The sequence below is a fragment of the Microcaecilia unicolor genome, chromosome 6 (assembly GCF_901765095.1).
Source record: "Microcaecilia unicolor chromosome 6, aMicUni1.1, whole genome shotgun sequence".
NCBI lineage: Eukaryota > Metazoa > Chordata > Amphibia > Gymnophiona > Siphonopidae > Microcaecilia > Microcaecilia unicolor.
Genome location: NC_044036.1, coordinates 276,416,475 through 276,439,179, shown reverse-complemented (window position 1 = coordinate 276,439,179; position 22,705 = coordinate 276,416,475). Strand labels below are relative to the sequence as shown.

At 42.2% G+C, this 22,705-nt stretch overlaps 1 protein-coding gene across 1 annotated transcript in view; it reads left to right on the top strand.

Moving 5' to 3' along the window:
- Window positions 1-22,705, top strand: part of GARNL3 (GTPase activating Rap/RanGAP domain like 3) — a 456,591-nt gene that overhangs the window by 362,453 nt on the left and 71,433 nt on the right. The window contains exons 16-19 of the mRNA XM_030207543.1: window positions 5,992-6,107; window positions 9,825-9,929; window positions 11,125-11,199; window positions 20,379-20,490. Of these exons, the coding sequence (XP_030063403.1) occupies window positions 5,992-6,107; window positions 9,825-9,929; window positions 11,125-11,199; window positions 20,379-20,490 (408 nt within the window). The remainder of the gene's footprint in view (window positions 1-5,991; window positions 6,108-9,824; window positions 9,930-11,124; window positions 11,200-20,378; window positions 20,491-22,705) is intronic.

The window sequence follows — 22,705 nt, the reverse complement described above, 5'->3', positions numbered from 1 at the left end:
TACAACCCAGAGCTAGCCCCATTAGTGCATTTAAATGACCTTATAACTTGAGTGAGCTTTGATGGCAGCTTCAGAGTTTGGGAAACAAGACCAATGCCGGACAGACTTCTAAGGTCTGGGTCCAGTAAATGGCAGAAAGAGATCAAGGTTAGCGTGGGCCAGGGGCGTATCTGGACTCCGGCGGTAGGGGGGGCCAGAGCCAGAGGGAGGAGGCACGTTTTAGCCCCCCCTCCTGCCATTGCCAGACCCCCCACCACCAACGACTCTCTCCACCCCCCCTCCCGCCGCCAACCCTCCCCCGCTGCCGTTGCTTACCTTTGCTGGCGGGGGACCCCAGCCCCCGCCAGCCGAGGTCCGCTTCCACCTGCCGCTGCCTTTAAAAATATTTCTTCAGCTGGCGGGGGACCCCAACCCCCGCCAGCCGACCCGAGGTCTTTAAAGTTCATCTTCGTCCTCCGTGGCCATGCTGCTGCTGAAAGCTGTTGAATCCAGTTCGGAGTCTGACGTCGCAGCACGTTGTACGTGCAGGAGTGTCCTGCAAGTACAACGTGCTGTGACTTCAGACTCCGAACTGGATTCAACAGCTTTCAACAGCAGCACGGCCATGGAGGATGAAGAAAAACTTTAAAGACCTTGGGTCGGCTGGCGGGGGTTGGGGTTTTCCGCCAGCTGAAGAAATATTTTTAAAGGCAGCGGCAGGTGGAAGCGACCCTCAGTTGGTGGGGGTTGGGGTCCCCCGCCAGCAAAGGTAAGCAACGGCAGCGGGGGAGGGTTGACGGCGGTAGGGGGGTCCAGGGCGAAATCTGCGGGGGCCCAGGCCCTTGTGGCCCCACGCCGATATGCCCCTGGCGTGAGCTTCGACGGCAACTGCAGTAGTTGGGAAATAGGACCGGGGCCGGGCAGACTTCTAATTTATGTGCCTTAAAATTGGTAGGAAGAGACAGAGATTAAGTGTACAAGTATTTAATCTTAACGAAGTTGAACCTGTGCAGAGTTCCAGGTTCAACACTAGCCACCTATTGGGTAGACTGGATGGACCTTGCAGGTCTTTATCTGCTGACGTTTACTATGGTGTTCATTTTCAGAGTACATAGGGGTCCTTTTACAAAGGTGCGGTAAAAAGTGGCCTGCAGTAGTGTATGCTTGGGTTTATTTTTCAGCGCACCTACAAAAAATGGCTTTTTAAAAATTTTGCTGAAAATGGACGTGCGGTAAAATCAAAATTGCCGTATATCCATTTTGGGTCTCTGACCTTACCGCCAACCATAGACCTAGCGGTAAAGAATTTGGGTGGTAAGAACCTACGTGTGTCAGATGCCACTTGGCGTACATCCGCTACGTGCACCAGAAAATAAAAATATTTTTCAGATGCGCATAGCGGACGAGCGCCAAAAATGAAATTACCGTAAGAGGCACATGGTAGTCGGGCGGTAAATCCATTTTGGCGCATGTTGGAGATGCATAGAGCCTTAAGCGGCTGAGTAAAAGGTCCCATAGACTTACAAAGTTACGTAACCTATGTAACTTTATTAGTCTGTGTGCTTTGAAAATGAGCTTCCATGTTACTATGTTACAGATGCCCTGGCGGCATAAGTGTGTCCATGTACTGTATTGGGGTAATTTTATAAAGTAGATGATAACGTTTACATTCCAATTATGCATATAAATGTTTAGAATTCCAGCACACATACAGGGAAAAGGTTACTAAGGTGGAAGAACATTGCATTCCCACAGGAGCTGCACAAAGAATAACAGACCATGGGGAGTTGACCATGGACTCTAGGGACAAGGACAGCAATCTCAAGTTTCTCAAATGGGTTTTATTGATCGCAGACTCGACACAGTCACTGTGTTTCGGTCACAGGCCTGCTTCAGGAGTCTTCAAAACCCTGGTTAAATTGACACCACGCATGTTCATCAGCACTTTTTCAAAGGTCTTTTTCATGACCAGGTTCAACCGCTATCACACTAGCACAGTGCAATTGGAGTCTGTATACATTATGCCAGGTTTCTAAAGACTTCTGAAGCAGGCCTGTGGCCAAAACACAGTGACTGTGTCAAGTCTGCGATCAATAAAACCCATTTGAGAAACGTGAGACTGCTGTCCTGGTCTCTAGAGTCCAGGGTCGATTCCCCACTGTCTGTTATTCTTTGTGCACGCATGCACAGATACCAATATGCTGCCTGAGTGCTCTTCGGCAACTATGCGCTTATCAGTGACAGTCTGTAGTTTTCAGGTGGGCAGCATATGGGTGGGACACACATTAACACACATATACCCGGATTCTATATATGGCACCTAGATTTGCGCACCAAAATTTGAGTGCGCTTCTGAGATGCGTACACTAATTGCTAACGAGCCAGTTAATGTCAATAATTGGGTGCTAAGAACCAATTATTGATGTTAATTGGCACCCATTAAATTTGCGCATACATCTGGCTGTGCGCTATTCTTTATGGCATGGGGCCTCACTAATATAATAGCATTTAGGTGTGGAAATCTGCACTAAGCACAATTGTACAAAGGGTGCATGCCCATTATAGAAATGTGCTTGACACCAAATTTTGAGCGCTATTTATAGAATCCCCCTATAATGTATAGAATACTATTAGTTATGCATGTATCTCATGAAACTAGGTGCAAGCATTTATAGCAGTGCTATGACTGGCGTAAATGCTTGTGCCTAAGCGTATATATACCTGTATACAGTATCTGGTTACGCTAGTATTCTATGTAAGAAAACAGGCTCCTTCTTTTCTTTACAGACTATGTGTTGGATTCTATATATGGCACCTGAAAAATCTGTACGGTAAATGAATACATTTAGGTGTATTCTCTATGCCTAAATTTCCACACGGTATATAGAAAATGCCGAGCACCTCTCCATGTGACCAAATTTGGTTACGTTCATTTAGGCCATGTTATACTTGACCTAAATCCTGATGCCAATATTAGGCGCAGTGTGGGTGTATTCTATAATAATGCAAATAGATTGAAGAAACGCCCGTGCCCCGGCTCTGGCCGTGCCCCCTTTTCAGTTATGCAACTTAGAATTTAGGCGTACCATGTTACAGAATACGCTTAATGCCAATTAGTGCTGATGATTGCTTGTTAACCCAGTTAACAGCGCTGATTAGCTAATTAACAAATTAGGTTATGTACATTGTTATAGAGTACACTTCAATTTCCATGTGGAAATCAAGGCACTATATATATAGAATTTGGGGGTAGATGCCTTATATAGGCAACAGTTATACAATTGCACACTGTGGGATAGGTTCAAGAAAGAGCGCAAAAATGTAGGTGCAAAATATATGGGCGCTAAGTGCCAATTCCATGATGGCAATTGCACACAAAATTGCCATTATAGGTTAGAGTGTAATTCAGTATGTGTGCACCTAATTTTAGGCATGAGTACTTAAGCCATGTCAAAGGCTGGTTAATTGGACACACCTAAAGTTGACAGTGTGACACCTAGATATGTGTGGAGGAGGAGTGGCCTAGTGGTTAGAGAACCGGTCTTGCAATCCAGATTTGGCCAGTTCAAATCCCACTGCTGCTTCTTGTGATCTTGGGCAAGCCACTTAACCGTCCATTGCCTCAGGGACAAACTTAGATTGTGAGCCCTCTTGGGACAGAGAAATATCCAGTGTACCTGAATGTAACTCACCTTGAGCTACTACTGAAAAAGGTGTGAGCAAATCTAAATAAAATAAATATTCTATAATGTATGCGCACAACTGCAAGACATGTCCTGACCTACCAATGAACATACTCCCTTTGTAGTTGTTCCTATAGCATTTAGGCCCTTACTCCCTTATATTCAGCCGGCATCAGGCAGCACTTCTGCTGTCCACCGCCGGTATTAAACTTGGATATTCAATGCCAAGCCATTTCCAGTGACCAGCATTGAGTATCCGGTTTCATTTTCAACTGCAGCATCTTAATCTGTTAAGCCGATATTTAGCGTTAACCGGTTAAGTGCTTACCCCCAGATTCTGTATAGCCCGCCTAAAGATCCTTGCCGAAATTCAAGCGTATTCTATAACAACGCACATAACTTAATTGGCTTAACAAGCTAATCAGTGTTGATAACAGCTCTTAACAAGCAATAATGAGCACTAATTGGCAATAATTAGAATTTACACGCACAACTCGCTAAGGGCATTCCGTAACGCAGTGTGGATAAATTCTAATGCATGCAGGCAAAAAGGGGAACTGGGCATTTTGTGGGTGTTCGGAAATTTACACGCGGTTATAGAATATGACCCAGTGCACCTAAATCTATATGCCAGGATTTATGCCACGTTTTCATTGGTATAAATGGAGTCACATAGATTTAGACATTGATATAGCAACTAAGCATATTCTATATACTGTTCCTAAATCTAGGCGCCGCTTATAGAATACACTTAGCATTGATTTTCACGCTGATTTTTTTAGGCACCATGTATAGAATCTACCCCTTAGCGGTTAAAGATAGGCCTCTGGCGCTGAATATCTAGCTATGTTGTGCAATATAGCTGGTTAGCGGCTAGCCATTAAGAACGAATATTCAGTGGGAGATAACTGGTTTTCTCCCATGTGGTTAGGCACTAAAATACTATTTAACTGGCCAGGAGCTATTCCTGGCCGGTTAAATAGTTTTGAATATCGGGCCAGTCGTTTCAAAGATAGCACTTAAGTGCAGTTACACACATAACTACAAATTAGTGCCAATTATTACCAAATAAAACCAAGCAAAGAGTATTACTAATACTTAAGGCCAATTGGTGCCTAATTTAACAATTTAGCAATTGTATAACTAGTCGGAAATGTGAGCACACAACTTTATAGACTCGGGGGGTTATGTGTGTATGCATGTTTTTAAATATGTTTAGGCTTTATTATTTATAACCTGCCTTTGTCCAAGGTGGATAGCAAAACAACATACATTATCTAAAAGTACAAACTACAGACAGTTACAAATGCAGCATAGCAATGGGATCAATGAAGTATAGGCAGTTCATGGCAGTTCACTAGTCTGACTTAGCAGATGACATTTCAGCATCGGTTTAAAAGATACAATATTCTGTTGTGTGTTCAGTGCTAAGGGCAGTCAATCCTACTCTGAAGGACCAGCCACAGAGAAGGTACTAGTTTTTGCATATATCACAAATCTGTCCCTGCCCACTGGGGTCAGACCAATGGTCCATCTAGCCCAGTTCCCTGCTTCCAACAGTGGCTAATCCAGGTCACAAGTACCTGGCAGAATCCCAAATAGTAGCAACATTCCATGCTACCAATCTCATGTCCATCTCAATAACAGACTATGGACTTTTCCTCCAGAAACTTGTCAAAACCATTTAAAAACCCAGATATGCTAACTACGGTTACCAATCCCAGGGCAAACAGTTACTTTCCCATGTCTGTCTCAATAGCAGACTATGGACTTTTCTGCCCTCTTCGTGCACATACTTATAAAATTGCTTGTGAAACATTCTTTAAATGTGGAAAATGCTTTTAAAATTATGCATGATTCTTTTGTTGAGCTGAGTGTGTGTAGTCCTACTAGATACTAATGGAACTACAAAGATTTACAGTATGCAAATGTATTACTGCCTATTGTGACATAAAACAATTGGTCATGTTTATCAATGGTCCAGTTTGGAGTTTTGCAACAGCAGTGAGCTGGCTTTCTGGAAGCTGGATCCTGAGTTTCTTGCTGTCCTAGCAAAGTATACTGGCCTTCTGCTTTCCAGGTGGTCCGGCCCATTTCCTACTTAGTTTCACAATGTGCACATATTTTTCACTGCACATTTTTATTGCTTGTTCATTTAAAATTTTTAGCCAAGGTTTTTGACTTGTGAGCAGGACTGCATTGGCCATAGTCCACTATACTCCAGATGATTTTAATAAACAGTAATGGTCATATCAATCATTAAATGGGTCCTATGTGAATGAAATATACTCGGCTTGTGATGTTCACTGTTTTATTTAATCTATTTTAGTAATAAATGGAGAAAAAGCCACCTTGGAGACGCCAACCTTTGCTCAGAAACGACAACGCACCCTTGACATGCTTATTCGATCTTTATATCAGGACCTTATGCCTGATTTACATAAGGTAACTAGCTTGTTCTCCAGCAACACTGACATGGGAGAGCCCAGACTCCTTAAATTTCAAAATCTCAGCAGTGTCAGACTGGGATTTGGAATGCCAGATGCTGTGGGCTACACATAGCAATGGCAAACTTATGTGGCATTCTGCCAAGAAAAGGTTCACAGGCACCATGATCACCCAACCCCCAACACACAGAAAAGGATAGAAAGAAGATTAAAACAACAGCCAGCAACCTTATTACGAAGTCCGTGCCTTCATTTAAGTATCTGACAAAAAAAAGTTACTGAGAGGGGCATTTTCGAAAGAAACGTCCAAGTTGCTTTTTGGACATCCTTGCAAAATGGTGAAATCCATTTCGAAAAAAGATGACCGTCCATCTTTCGTTTTGAAAATACCATCAGAGATGTCCAAATCCTTAAATTTGGACATCCCTAGATTTGGACGTCCCTAGACATTGACGTTTCTGTCTTTTGGCGATTTTCGAAACCAAAGACGTCCATGTCAAAAACGTCCTAATGGAAGCCATTTGGACGTGGGAGGAGTCAGCATCTGTAGTGCATTGGTCTCCCTGATATGCCAGGACACCAACCAGGCACCCTAGGGGGCACTGCAGTGGACTTCATAAAGTGCTCCCAGGAACATAGCTCCCTTACCTTGTGTGCTGAGCCCCCACCCCAAAACCCACTACCCCCAACTGCACACCATTACCATAGCTCTTACGGGTAAAGGGGGCAATTAGATGTGGGTACAGTGGGGTGGGTTTTGGAGAGCTCGCTGTTTCCTCCACAAATGTAACAAGTAGGGGGGGTATGGGCCTGGGTCCGTCTGTCTGAAGTGTACTGCAATACCCACTAAAACTGCTCCTGGGACCTGCATGCGCTGTCATGGTTCTGAATATGACATCTGAGACTGGCACGAAATGTTTTTAAAGATATTTTTTGAGGGTGGGAGGGGGTTAGTGACCACACGGGGAGTAACTGGAGGTCATCCCCGATTCCCTCCGGTGGTCATCTGGTCATTCCGGGCACCTTTTTATGCCTTATTCGTAATAAAAACACGTCCGGGTAAAAACGTCCAAGTGTTCGTCAGGGACGTCCTTGTTTTTTTCGATTATGGGTCAAAGATGTCCAAGTGTTAGGCACACCCAAGTCCCGCCTTCACTACGCCTCCGACATGCCCCCTTGAAATTTGGAATTCCTTGCGACGGACTGCAGTTGGAGACGTCCAAAATCGGGTTTCGATTATTCCAATTTGGACGTCTCTGGGAGAAGGATGTCCATCTTTCGATGTGCTGGTAAATGTGAGCCCTCCAAAACCCACTCAAAACCCACTGTACCCACATCTAGGTGCCCCCCTTCACCCATAAGGGCTATGGTAGTGGTGTACAGTTGTGGGGAGTGCCCGGTTGGTGTCCTGGTATGTGAGGGGGACCAGTGTACTACAAATGCTGGCTCCTCTCACGACCAAATGGCTTGGATTTGTCCGATTTTGAGATGGTCGGCCTCGGTTTCCATTATCGGCGAAAACCAATGCCGGCCATCTTTAAGGGCGACCATCTCTAAGGTTGACCCAAATGTTGAGATTTGGCCGGCCCCGACTGTGTTATCGAAACAAAAGATGGCCGCCCATCTTGTTTTGATTATACTGTCGAGGACGCCTCTTTATGGGGCCGTCCTTAGAGATGAGCACCCTTATAGATGGGTGCCCCCATTTGATTATGCCCTCCACGTGTGAGAGTACATAGTTGTGGATAATATTTAAGTAAGTAGCTTCACAGTTTCTAGAGATTGGCAGAATGAGTCCAGGGGAGCCCAAATTTGTGGTTGGTGCGGTGTTCTTTGCTTGGAAGTCGCTGCTTCTTCATATTTATGAACTAGGCAGAGCTGGCCCCACCATTCAAACATTGATAAGTTGTTGTTATCTTTCCAGTGAGAGGCAACCTGGTGGAGAGCTAAAGCCAACAATATATTGAAAAGTGGGGTTATGAATTCTACATGGATCAACTAGTCCTAAATTTGTTTTCATGAGTTTAGTTTGTTGTCCATCTTAAAGGTAGCCCACATTGATAGCTATACCCTTCGGTCTGGTAACTGGATAAGTTAGCAGATAAAATTACGACTGCAAAAAAAATGTTCTAACTATCCACCAAGCTACTCAGACACCAATCTGAATATCAACTGGTGCTCAGGTAACTTCTGGGTGTCCATGCTGACCAAGATATTCAATGCCGGTGCCTGGACATGGCTTGGCATTGAATTTTCAGGCTTAATTCAGCCAGTGGTGGTCAGCAGTTTAAAAACCATTGACTACTACAGGCTGAAAATCAGCCAGTTAATTCATTGGAGATAATGGGTCCTATATTAGGAGGTCAGTGTAGATGTCTAACCTACAACTAAAGGGTTTGGTGATGGATAGTGTGTTGGCTCAGATTGGCTTTCAGCAAAAACATTTCTATTGGTCATCAAAATTCATCATGCTAGAGCCGCCTGCATGGATGGTAAATTCATTCACTTTATCACATGAGGGGGAAAACTTTGGAATTCTTTAAATGGAAGACACAGAAATAAAGGTTAAAGAAGACAAAGGAAAAAAAAGGGATACAGTTTTGATTTGTGTGACTAACTTCATACGTTTCTCAGGGCTTTTTTTTAGGGGGTACTTGGGGGTACTGAGTACCAGCACCTTTTCTATTGTCTGCTAAAATTGACCCATGGACCCCAAGTTTTAATGAAAGAGCTCAGGCTCTACAGACCAATTCTGTGACTGGTTGCAGGGGGTCTGGCTATTGTGGGGTGGGTCCCTCAGTGATCACCCCACCCCTGGAGAGTGGCCTAGCATTTGAGTACTGGCACCTTTTTTGCTAGAACAAACACACTGACATTTCTTGACCAGCTTTCAGAAGCTGATACTGCCTTCCTCATCTCAGAACAGTTCCCAAAGGCTAGTCAAATGTCACTGTTTTTCATGTTGTTGGTAAACCTTTATTTCTGTGTATTGAAATAGTTTAATACAGGGGTGGGCAACCCAGTCAGGTTTTCTGGATTTCCCCAATGAATAATGCATGAGATCTATTTGCAAACACTGCCTCCATTGTGGTAAAAAATTGTAGATTAGATAACAAACTAAGGGGACCTTTTACTAAGCCGTGTAAGCATCTAGGCGTGCCCAACGCATGCCAAAATGGAGTTACCGCCCGACTACTGTGTGGCTCTTGCAGTAATTTCATTTTTGACGCGCATCCGATATGCACATCTGAAAAATATTTTTTATTTTCGGACGCGCAGAATGGACGCTCGCCAAGTGGCATTTGACGTACATAGGTCATTACCGCCTGATTCTTTACCGCTAGGTCACTGGCTGGCAGTAAGGTCTCACACCCAAAATGGGCGCACGCCAATTTTGATTTTGCCGCACGTCCATTTTCAGCCAAAAAGGGCCTTTTTCACAGGTGCATTGAAAAACGGATTGGCGCGTGCCCAAAATCCGCGCCTACACTACTGCAAGCCATTTTTCAGCACGCCTTTGTAAAAGGACCCCTAAGGGGAAACTTATTAACACAATTTTGATTTAGACCCATGATGTGAAAATCAGCTATTCTCAACTTTTTGGATCTGCGATTTTAGTGAGGTTTTCCCAAAGATGGTTGCATTTTTGAGAGACTAGGGTAACATTAATATTAATGTTAGGTCTGACATTGATAAAGCTATTTGTTTTAATCAGAACATGCTTAACAGGCGATCCTTTAGTGATGTGATACCAGAGTCTCCGAAGTCAGCCAGAAAAAAAGAGGAAGCTCGGCAGGCAGAATTTGTCAGAATTGGACAGGTAGGTTCCATTGAAAAACTCTAGAATAGTGGTCATTGCATAGAATGCCAAGATGTGATGAAATGTTTGATAAACAAAAACCCCTTTTGATTACATGTACAGGGCATCCCACTAGGATTCTGTAGCTAGTAAATATCACATTGTGCAATTATTCACTGGTGGGGGGGGGGGGGGGTCATGTTATGTTTTGTAAGAGAAGAATGTTAATATTTCAACAGAGGTCCTTTAGTTTAACAGAATGGAAAAATGTTTTTTTCAGACTGTTTTCAGTAAGATTGGATGTACTCATTCTGGGGTGAATATGTAGCTTCATGTGAACAGGGGTAGACTAAACAAGTCCTGCATTTGCTCTCATTGCATGGTAGAAGATGTAATTCTTATATTCTTACCAAAAGAAAAAAAGTTGGATTACATTGTCAAATTTGGAATGGAGCTAAAACCAGCAACAGCTCAGCTATGCCATTGGATATGACCACCCTCTGGCCTAGCACTAGTGAATGGTAGTCCAAGTGCCACAAACAGGTATGGTTTTTTGGGATAGACAAAATAGACAAATACATAGAACTAGATTTCATGAATAGTTACTGCAGAAATCCTGAATGCAAGCACAGTGTGTGGCAAAAATCACCATCCATGTCCTAACGAAAACTATTTTTGGGGTATGTTTCAACATTTCTCAGAATGTGAGGGGAATTTTTTCACAGGGCGTCTAAAAAAGGTGGATAGTGAACCTGTTTTGTAAAGGCAGCAGAGGTACCTGGTGCCTTTATAAAAGAAGTACCAAGAACACACACATTGACAGCTGTTCCAAGACAGGCATAAATATGTGCATGTTGCATGTATGCACGCATTTTATAATGTACGTGCATACATCACAACTCTGCCCCAACTCAAACCCGGGAACATCTCTACATAGCTCAAACATTTAAAGACAGACCATTTTAGAAAAGCCCCTTTTCCACATATAAAAGTCTCTCAATAACCTTCTCTGTGTGATTTCTTTTTATTCACCACATCAAAAAAATATGTATTTATATAGGTCAGTGCATGGATCTTTTGGCCTCTTAGACCTTTCCTTTGTTATGTGTTGGAAGATGTGCTTTCAGCCATTATGTTTCTTTCTCTAACACTGTGGTTATCTGCTTATCTTAAGGGAGGCTAACAACTGACTGTACAAATTCTCTCTCCCAATCAGGCTCTGAAACTGAAAACCATTGTGAGAGGTGATGCACCTACAAGCTTGGCAACTACTGGCCTCTGTAGAAAAGAGGTATGTTTGATAGTTCTGTATTTTTAGCAACCATGCAGAGATGCAGAAATTCCAGGTGTTGTGTATCCACTCTTAGCTGGTGTGGACAAAGTACATGATCTACATTTTCAATTCAGATATCAAAGCAATCAATAGTAAGGGGAAAGGGAGCAGGACTGGATATACCACCTTTCTGTGGTTTTTGCAACTACATTCAAAGCAGTTTACATAGTATATACAGGTACTTATTTGTACCTGGAGCAATGGAGGGTTAAGTGACTTGCCCAGACTCACAAGGAGCTGCAATGGGAATTGAACCCAGTTCAGCAGGATCAAAGTCTGCTGCACTAACCACTATGCTACTCCTCCATTCCTCCACAGTAGATTGATCTCTTCTGGGCATTCTTCGCTGAATGTACTGTAAGTAAGAAAGGAGTTGAGAAAAATACTCTGTTCATTCTTTTTGCTTTGATTTTTTTGGGGTTTTTGTTTGTTTCATTTGTGGTTTTTCATTTTGTTCTCCTTACTTGAAACCAAATTAATAAAATACACATTACAAAAAAAAAGGAAAACCAAAAGAGAAATATGACACTCTTCTTTTCACCATAAAATTCCAGAGCACTTATCCTTACCCCAGATACATCTTACCCCATTTGTGAGGTCTGCAAAGTCAAATGGAACAGGAACTATCCTCAGTGGCTCTTGCTCTGCCAGAACAATATTGCAAAATAGCACCATCAGACCCTGAAACCAATACCATTTTGAAATGTGGACCTGAATGAACAGAAGCAACTGTAGATCATTCCTGTCCTGTTTAATTTTGAAAATCCACAGATGAGGTAAGATGCGCCCAGGGGTTGGAGGAGTTGGGGAGGTTGGAGGCAGACCTACATAAGTACATAAGTAATGCCATACTGGGAAAAGAGCAAAGGTCCATCGAGCCCAGCATCCTGTCCCCCGACAGCGGCCAGTCCAGGTCAAGGGCACCTGGCAAGCTACCCAAACGTACAAACATTTTATACATGTTGTTCCCGAAAATTGTGGATTTTTCCCAAGTCCATTTAGTAGCGGTCTATGGACTTGTCCTTTAGGAAACCGTCCAACCCCTTTTTAAACTCTGCCAAGCTAACCGCCTTCACTACGTTCTCCGGCAACAAATTCCAGAGTTTAATTATGCGTTGGGTGAAGAAAAATTTCTCCTATTTGTTTTAAATGTACTACACTGTAGTTTTATTGCATGCCCCCTAGTCCTAGTGGGGAGAAGTATTGAATGTTTTCACCTAATCAGACCCCCTCCCCCTTTTACAAAGCTGTGCAGCAATGCCAACACAGCCCATTCACTTTGAAAGGGCTGTGTTGGCATTACTGCACTGGCAGCCGCTAACGCGGCTTTGTAAAAGAGGGGAAAGTTAGTTATTTACACCTAGGGGAAGGCTAGACTTGAACTGGTGGCTACTAAGTATGAAAAGTAAAGAAAAAACAAATGAAAACAGAAAAGCAGAGATCAAAACTAGCAAGAAAGGCAGGGTCTCATATGATAATCCTTTATATCCATCAGTGCTACAAAACACACCATGACCCACATATTGGGAATTAGTGGGAGGAAGTGGCACTAGTCATGTGTGACTGAGGCCCAAATCAACCTTTTACCAAGCTGCAGTAAAAGGAGCCCTACGCTAGTGGCGGAACATGTGTTTGCCATGTACCAAGGCCCCGTTTACCGCATGGCCATTTCGGAGGGAAAGGGAAATGGGACTTGATATACTGCCTTTCTGTGGTTTTTGCATCTACATTCAAAGCAGTTTACATAGTATATTCAGGTACTTATTTTGTACCAGGGGCAATGGAGGGTTAAGTGACTTGCCCAGAGTCACAAGGAGCTGCAGTGGGAATCGAATTGAGTTCCCCAGGATCAGAGTCCACTGCTCTAACCACTAGGTTACTTACAGCCACCCATTGAGATGGTGGTGAGAGCTTGCACACTAATCTGTCAGTAAAAACACAGAAATAAATTTTATTAGTGCTGGAAATGGCACACGCTGGGGGCGGAATTATCGCCAAGCTGCTGCAGTAGCCCAGCAATAGTTCCAGATTGGCGATTGGCAAGCCTATTGCTGTATAGCAGCCCTTTAGTAAAAGGGTCCCTATATGAAGTTAGGATGTACACTGCTTTCTATTTCTGATATGGGAAGGTATCATGAAAGGCTAGAGTGTGCTGCATGGGAAAATTACTGTATCTCTCAGGTAGCTGAAGGCTTCCTACTGAACCCAGAGGTGCTCTGCCTGCTAGATGCTTGAACACAGTCATCCACATAAATAGACTCAATTTAGTAAATGGTGTCCAAGAAATGATGTAAAAAAATCTGCGTGGAGCACTGTTTTATAAACAACGCTTCGTGTCGGGTGCCATTTATAGAATAGCACTTGGAGGCAGTTTCCGCACCAAATTTTGGGCACAAGGATTTACACCAACTGAAACCTGGTGTAAATCTTAGTGTGTAATTTAGGCACGGATCCTTGGTATTCAGTAATACTGCACGCATCTTTAGTGAACGCCCCTGGCCCGTCCATGCCTCTTCCATGGCCGTGCCTCTTTTGATTTGCGTGCCATAAGATTTGCATGTGGGTATTTATAGAATAGCGCTTAGCAAGATGAACATGCAGATCCAAATTGTTGCCAATTCACGCCAATAATTGATTGTTAGCACCCAATTATAGGTGCAAATTAGCTCATTTGCCAGTTTAGTTGCGTGCACAGAATTGCATGCAATTTTGCAAACCATTTATAGAATCTGCGGGAAAGCATACATTTCTCAGACTGCTTATTGTACTAAGGGGCATTTTACTAAGTGGCTTTATCACATGGGAAAAACCTGCGCAAGGGCATGCTGAGGCCATTTTTACTGTAGCCATTTTTTGTATTTTTGTAATAATGGCCATGCACTAATGCATTAAAAAGGTCGGACTCTTTTAGCTGTAGAACGCCATGTTGAAGGTTTGGCACAAGAATGAGATTGGGTATCACTTAGTCCCCTGACAAAGCTTGGTGTAGAAGTGAAACAGAGAGCCCCATTGGGTAGAAAGCTAAGCTAAGCGCCTTCATATATTTACATCACCCTTTTGATTACAAGTACTGAAGAAGAGGTTGTAATGAAAGTAGTAAATGCACACACAAAAAATTATATAAAAAATTAATAATGAAGAATGGAAGTTTTTGACCAATGATAGTACTGGAGTCTATGAAGAGCCAGCTCTAAGAAATTATATCTGCTGCTGAGTTAAGACATTTAAGGGCTTTTCCTCCACTAAAAAACTTAATATAATTTCAAGTTCATAATTGAATATTATAAGACTCACGGTAATAAATATTTTAATGAAATTGAATTTTCAGCTTCACATTTTGTTATTCACAAGTGAGTTCGCTGAAACTATTGTCTAGTTTATCATGCACTAATGTTGCCATTAAAAAAAAGTAACTACAAGAGCACTTACCTCAACCCATTTTGTAGGCAGTAAGGGCACATGTGCGATCTATGCACTTACCAGTTATCATGCAGCAGGGCTGCCGAAAGTGGGGGAAGAATTCCCCATGCCTGGCCTTCAAGAGGATGCCCGGTGCTGGCAAGTGTCTTCCTGCCTGCCTGTTTCTGGGTCTATTTCTCTCCTGCTCTAAGTGTGCCAGGACCCAGATGTTTGTATTAACGAGATAACCCGGGTGAGCCAAGTTATCACATTAATGCAATTATCTGAGTCTTAGCCCATAGGAGCAGAAGGAGACGACAGACTGAGGGAGGAGACAGAGAAAGGTAACTGGGTGGCAGCCCGAATGTGGGGGGTGGCCCAAATGGGGGAACGGCACTGGCAGCAGCGTGGCGCCCCAGGTGGAGGAGGCGATCGGCAGTCCTACTCTGGACCCAGCTGTGTCTCTTGGCAGCCCTGTCATGGAGTAATGTAGCCGCACTAACAGATTAGCGCAGGAATGTCCACTTTCTGCCCCCTGACATGTCCTTCAAAAAAAAAAAACATTCTAGCACACAGCACGTGCACATTTGGCAGTTACCGCACGATGCCTGAGTGTGTCCCACAGCAAGCTAATTTCAACTGCATTAGGCACACATTAACACCTAATGCAGCTTAGTAAAAGGGCCTCTAAGCTGCATAACTACATGCTTAAATCCTTGTTTAATAAAGCGCGCTGGCATCACAATTACCAAATTGTATTTGGTTTATTGAAACTTACTATACAGCCTAAACTAAGTTGCAGATCTAAGAGGTTTTCTTTCTAATACTCTCTATATAGTTGCAAGTTAATCTCTCTTTTTTTACTGGAGGAAAAAGACTTCATACATTCTTGCATTTTGCCCTTATCGGTATCAATAGGATTGCAAACTGCTACCTCTCCTTTGCAGGTGAATCAACTGCTTTAATATGGATCAGGTGCAGAATTGTCATCAGTCTGAAAAAACCTCTGTTGTTTTCTTAGTACATGACCTATGCATAGTGCACTGTTTATATATGGTCTGAATTTATTATCATCAAACACTTATTTGGGCTGTAGAACATTCATCAGGAATGCTCAACAGAGAGCCTCCGTTTCCCTATCGCTTCCTCAGGAGTCATATCCTCGATTATTACATCTGCCCTTGTGCGTGTTCTGCTCTTTCCTTCTGCGGGACTGCAGTTGATTCACCTGCAAAGGAGAGGTAGCAGTTTGCAATCCTATTGATACCGATAAGGGCGAAATGCAAGAATATATGAAGTCTTTTTTCTCCAGTAAAAAAAGAGAGATTAACTTGCAACTATATAGAGAGTATTAGAAAGAAAGGCTATTAGCAAGCACCCACTAAGTGATTAATAGAAGATCTAAGAGGTTTACAATCTAAAAACATTTCTTGATTAGCTTTCGAAAGCTAATCAAGAAATGTATTAAGTTATGTCCAATAAAAAAGGTATCATCTTATTTTCTTTTCCATGTTTTATTTTGTTTGATTTCTATTGATAACCTTTAAGAGTGGACTAACATGGCTACCACACCTCTCAATCTAAAAACAAAATTCCACAGAAGGAAAGGAACATCACACCAAGAAACAATCAAACTCAGCCAAAGGGAAAAAGGGAATTAAAATGAGAGAGTCAGAAAGACCAGTGGGGAAATGAAAGAGGCAAGGAAAAGCAATGGACACAGCTGTCATGGTTCTCTGAATTCTTACACAGGCTGAGGCTATAGTAATTTAAAAGCATTTCAGGGGTAATTTTATATAGCTTTTCCCATGTGAAAAAGTCTGTTTTACATGCAGAAAGGCATTTTTTGTAAAATTGCATGATTGCATAAGTACATAAAACAAAGGCACAGAAAAAGACTGCTCCTGTTTTTACATTATCTGCACATAGGCATTTCTGGGGTAAAGCAGAAGCAGTGTTGCAACATGTACACATATTTTACAAAAGAACAATGGTACTTGTTTGGAGAAGTTGTAACTTTGTGCATGTGAATCTGCAAGTTGTTGGGGCTGGTTCTGCATGCCTTTTGGACTTCTCACATACATACCCTGTTATAAATTACTACAGGTATGCAGGCCAAATATTTTCATTTTGTTTAGTTTCCTGTGGCATTTACAGGATTTTTCATTTCATTTGGTTTTGCTTTTGTTGTTGGGGGTGGGGTGGGGGGTAGGTTATTACAATAGTATACACTGTTGGCTCAAATAGGGCTCCTTTTTCTAAGCAGTGCTAAGTAAGCACTAGCATGTGCTTACCACAGCTGAAAGGGCTAACCATGAGACACGCTGATGAGGTATTCTCTAGTAATTTTGCAATGTGCATTAACAAACCAAGCATTAAAAAATAATTTTTTTTTTTTGCAGAAGGGGCTTGTCTGGGGGGAGCAGCAAGTGGATATTTCTACTTTAATCAGTGCATCTGCATAAATGCGTACTAACTGATTAGCGCAGGATTAGTGCATAAGCCCTTACTGCCTACAAAATAAGTGTCGGTAAGCACTCCTGCACTAATTTTTCTTAATGGTCACGTGCTATTGGCAACATTAGTACATGGCCATTAATCTGGAAAATTGGCTATTTTCCGGACATGCTAAAAATGGCCTTAATGCACAGGAAAGACCCACGTAAGGATATGCTATGGCCACTTTTTTGTGCAACTTAGGCAAAGGAGCCTGTGGAGGGGCATAATCGAACCGGGCGTCCTCGCAGGACATCCTCGCGAAGGGGCAGGAAAACCCATATTATCGAAACAAGATGGCCGTCCATCTTTCGTTTCGATAATACAGTCGGGGACGCCCAAATCTAAACATTTAGGTCGACCTTAGAGATGGTCGTCCTTAGAGATGGTCGTCCCCGGTTTTCAGCGATAATGGAAACCGAGGATGCCCATCTCAGAAATGACCAAATCCAAGCCATTTGGTCATAGGAGGAGCTAGCATTCGTAGTGCACTGGTCATCCTGACATGCCAGGACACCAACCGGGCAACCTAGGGGGCACTGCAGTGGACTTCAGAAATTGCTCCCAGGTGCATAGCTCCCTTACCTTGTGTGATGAGCCCCCCACCCCCCCAAAAAAAAACCCACTACCCACAACTGTACAACACTACCATAGCTCTAAGGGGTGAAGGGGGGCACCTACATGTGGGTACAGTGGGTTTGTGGTGGGTTTTGAAGGGCTCACATTTACCACCACAAGTGTAAGAGGTAGGGGGGATGGGCCTGGGTCCGCCTGCCTGAAGTGCACTGCACCCACTAAAACTGCTCCAGGGACCTGCATACTGTTGTTAGGGAGCTGGTTATGACATTTGAGGCTGGCATAGAGGCTGGCAAAAAATATTTTTAAAGTTTTATTTAAGTGGGAGGGGGTTAGTGACCACTGGGGGAGTAAGGTCATCCCCGATTCCCTCCGGTGGTCATCTGGTCAGTTTGGGCACCTTTTTGAGGCTTGGTCGCAAGAGAAAATGGACCAAGTAAAGTCGGCCAAGTGTTCGTCAGGGACGCCCTTCTTTTTTCCATTATCGGCCGAGGATGCCTATGTATTAAGCACGCCCCAGTTCCGCCTTCGCTATGCTTCCGACACGCCCCCGTGAACCTTGGTCGTTCCCGCGATGAAAAGCAGTTGAGGATGTCCAAAATCAGCTTTTGATTATGTCGATTTGGGCGACCCTGGGAGAAGGATGCCCATCTCCCAATTTATGTCGAAAGATGGGCGCCCTTCTCTTTCGAAAATAAGACTGATAGTGTGCCTTACTGCATAATAGTGCACCTATTCATAAAAAGTGTGCATTATTGAGTCATTGTGCACACTATTGATGATACATGAAAAAAAACTTTCAGAGCTTTTTCCTGTCGATGTGGGTTAAAAATGACATTTCCCACATCATTTCAAATGAATACACATCTCTAAAAATTACACTACATGAGGACAATTTTAAAAACCACATGCACAGGTCATACTGAGTTGCCCTACCTCCATGTGGCTAAAAGAACATACAACTGTTTAGCTGCATTGAGTGGAGACTGTGGAAAGTAAATAGCATGTAGATTCCGTGTTTAAAACTACATACATCATTTTTCATGAAAAAAAAGTACTGTTGTAAAAAAGCAGAGGAAGATGTTTGCAGGACTTTTTGTCCCTGACAAATTTGAAAACAAAAGAATGCTTTGAACACCGATGCAAAATCCACTGGCAAAAGACAGCTGTAAATTTTTGTACCGAAGTGGGCAGTTTGAAAATTTGCCTCTGTGAGACCACATTTTAAAGTTATTTATACAGATCAGTGATAAATTGGACGCCTGAAAGTTTCTATCCCTCAACATAGCTAAATGCAGATGTGTTGTTAAAAAATGCATAGTGGAGACACATTTAGGTTGTAGAAAATAATGTTTGTGTGTGATATTTTGAAATCTAGGCCTATTTTAATTTTAAAAAATACTTACATAAAAACAGGAAGCAATGTCCACAGCTGCTTAGCATTCAAGACAAGACTGAAAGTGAGAGTGCGTGCATACTTTCAATTTCAAATGGTAAAAAAAGTGCTCATGGGCTTTGTCCCAATGCATGAGAAAACTGTATTTCCAAGAAAAAGATCTAGGTGTCATTGTAGACATTACACTGAAATCTTCTGCCCAATGTGCAGCTGCAGCCAAAAAAGCAAACAGGATGCTAGAAATTATTAAGAAAGAGATGGTAAATAAGACCAAGAATACTATTATTCCTCTGTATCGCACCATGATGTGACCTCACCTTGAGTATTGCATTCAGTTCTGGTCACCATATCTAAAAAAAGATATAGCAGAATTAGAAAAGGTTCAAAGAAGAGCGACCAAAATGATAAAGAGGATGAAACTCCTCTCATATGAGGAAAGGCTAAAGAGGTTAGGGCTCTTCAGCTTGGAAAAGAGACGGCTGAGGGAGAGATATGATTGAGGTGTACAAAATCCAGAGTGGCGTAGAATGGGTAAAAGTGAATCTATTTTTTACTCTGTCAAAAAAATACAAAGAAGTTACATGGAAATACTTTTAAAACAAATAGGAATGTTGCTACTATTTGGGATTCTGCCAGGTACATGTGACCTGGATTGTCCACTGTTAGAAACAGGATACTGGGCTAGATGGACCATTTTTCTGACCCAGTATGGCTATTCATATATTCTTATGTTCATATGTTTGTAAAAAATATTTTTTCTAATAAATATCTTCTACCACCAGCACCCTAGTCTGCAGCTACAGTATAAATTAACCAATCTCCACAGCTTAAATGAGAAGGGGGATATTTGTTTTTCAAAAGACAGACACCCAAACTAATAAGTACAATTAGGCCACTAAAGAAAGAAAAGTTAATGCCATATTAATTTTTAGCAGTTGTGTGAAAGCTGATTCATCACAGGTTGTTCCTGAGACTGAGAGAACTTCCTTGAAGGATCAAGTCTCATCTGCCTCTAATGTCAATAACTGTATGTTTGTCAGTGGAGGGTTTTGTGTTATATTATTATTTTCTCATCAGGTTATAGCTTTTTTGTTGTTGTTTTTACATAATTTGTTATTATTGGTATTTGATTATGATATGATGTTATTTGTGATATACACTGAATTATTGTGTGTATTTACCGTAAACTGCTAGATTAGTAGATAGAGCGGCCTATAAGAATTTTTAAGTAAACACTTAAAAATATCACACTTTTTCTATTGTCCTATAGCCCTGGGAATCCCAGTGTTTCTGTAGCAATTTTTCTCATGAAGCTGCATGTGGTGATTCGTGGGGACAGTCCTTGCTGGTTTCCACAGATGGGGGAGTCCTGCTGATAGATGGTTAGTGAGTAACTGCTGATAAATCTTACAAAAATGTGTGCTGTGCTGTGCAAAACTTCACACTGTGTCAAACGAGATCATCTCAGCATCAGATCTATATCATCTTGGAAGGAATTTTGGGGGAAACATTTCTGGTTGCATTTATAGTCCTGTCACCCTTTACGTTTATAAAATGTGCATAAACAGATTGTGGAATATTTTTACCTTCATAAACTACCTCATGTTTTTAGTGCATGTAGCTCTGTTTCAGATGTGAATAGATGTTACTACAGGCAAGACAAATACAAGGAACAACATTCACATGCTTCTGTCTACAGGCATGGAAGAATCTGTGAAAACGTCCAGTAGTAAATTATTCTCTATAGTGAGAGCTGGAAGAAATAGTATAAAAATGAACTATAATAGGTTAAAACAAGCCTACCAACATTTTAAATTTGTAAGAGAGCAGGTTCTAGATAGGTAGCATAGGCTCATCCCATCTGTCCAGTGGTTTTGATCTGGTCTTATAAGGATGTTTCCCAGCTATCAGCTATATAGTAACATAGTAAATGAGGGCAGATAAAGACCTGAATGGTCCATCTAGTCTGCCCAACAAGATAAACTCATTTTACATGATATGTAATACTTTATATGTATACCCGAGTTTGATTTGTCCCTGCCTTTCTTAGGGCACAGACCATAAAAGTCTGCCCAGCACTGTTCCTGCAAAGTTCTGAAGCTAATGTTGAAGCCCCTTAAAATTTACACTCCAGCCCATCCATATTTATTCAGTCACAATCAGGGCATAGACCGTAGAAGTCCGCCCTGCACCGGTTTTACTCTCCAAATACCAGCGTCACCACCCAATGTCCGCTAAGATTCTGTAGATCTATTCCTTCTAACAGGATTCCTTTGTGTTTATCCTACGCATGTTTGAATTCCATTACTGTTTTCATCTCCACCACCTCCCGCGGGAGGGCATTCCACATATCCACTACCCTTTCCATGAAAGAATACTTCCTGACCAGTGGTTGGTTATCACTTCTTATCCAAGTCAATTTTTTGAACTTCTATCCTGGGCTCCTGTACATAATCCACACCCGGAATCTCCCTTACTTAAGTTCTATTATAATTTTCAACATTTTTCTAAAAGGATTCAACTTCCTTAGGGATCCTTTTACTAAGCCGCAGTAAAAAGTGGCCTGCGGTAGGTGCCAGGCCAGTTTTTACCGCATCTACAAAAAATGGTTTTGTTTTAATGGGATGGGAAAAGAGCTTGTGGTAAAAATGAAACCAGCGTGTGCCCAAAACTGGCCTGAGCCCTTAACGCCACTCATTGATCTAGCGGTAAAGGCTCACATGCTACATGCGCGGTGACCAGTTGGTGCATGCCAAGTGCCAATTACCGCCAGAACCGGTGCGTGTAGGAGGAAATAAATAAATAATTCTTCCTGGCGTTATGGATGTGCCACATCTGAAGGAGGGTGCGCTGGCCTGGTGGTAGTCTCATTTTGCCACATGCTGCATACACGTAGAGCCTACTGCGGCTTAAAAGCGGAAGCTAAATCTACCTATGATTTACTTTTCCTGTTGATCTATTACTTTTGTTCCTTTGAAGTGGACTTTACAATAACTATCAGAATGCGATGAGGAGCTTTGATGCAGTACTGCCTTACCAAGAACCAGTGGCGTACCTAGGGTAGTTGACACCCGGGGCTGATCATTTTTTAACACCCCCCCCCCCCCCCAAATCCAGTACTAGGCATACCGAGAATACAAAACACTCAGGACCTATAGAGCAATTCTACCATACCATAAGCAATAATTTCTACGAGTCACACAAGGAAAAGGAAAGCATCTTAAACACTACAGTGAGCACTAGAACATCAATTCACCTATTGTAAAATGAAAACAGACAGATTAGTACAGATCGTCGATCCTGCACAGTCAATGCCAACCGAAAGCCATGTCTTTTTCACAAACACAGATACACCCTAATCCACTATAGAATAAGTAATCATAAACTTTCTATTTAGACAAAAATTAAACTGAATCCCCGATGCCAGACTCTGCATACAATGCAACACCACAGAAACAGAAAATGTCCCCTAGTACTGTGCAAAATATAAAGACAGCAGATGTAAATTTGAAAAAACTAACAAATACCAATCACCACTTTACAAATTAACAAATAGAAATAAAACAAATACAGAAAATAAAATAATACCATTTTACT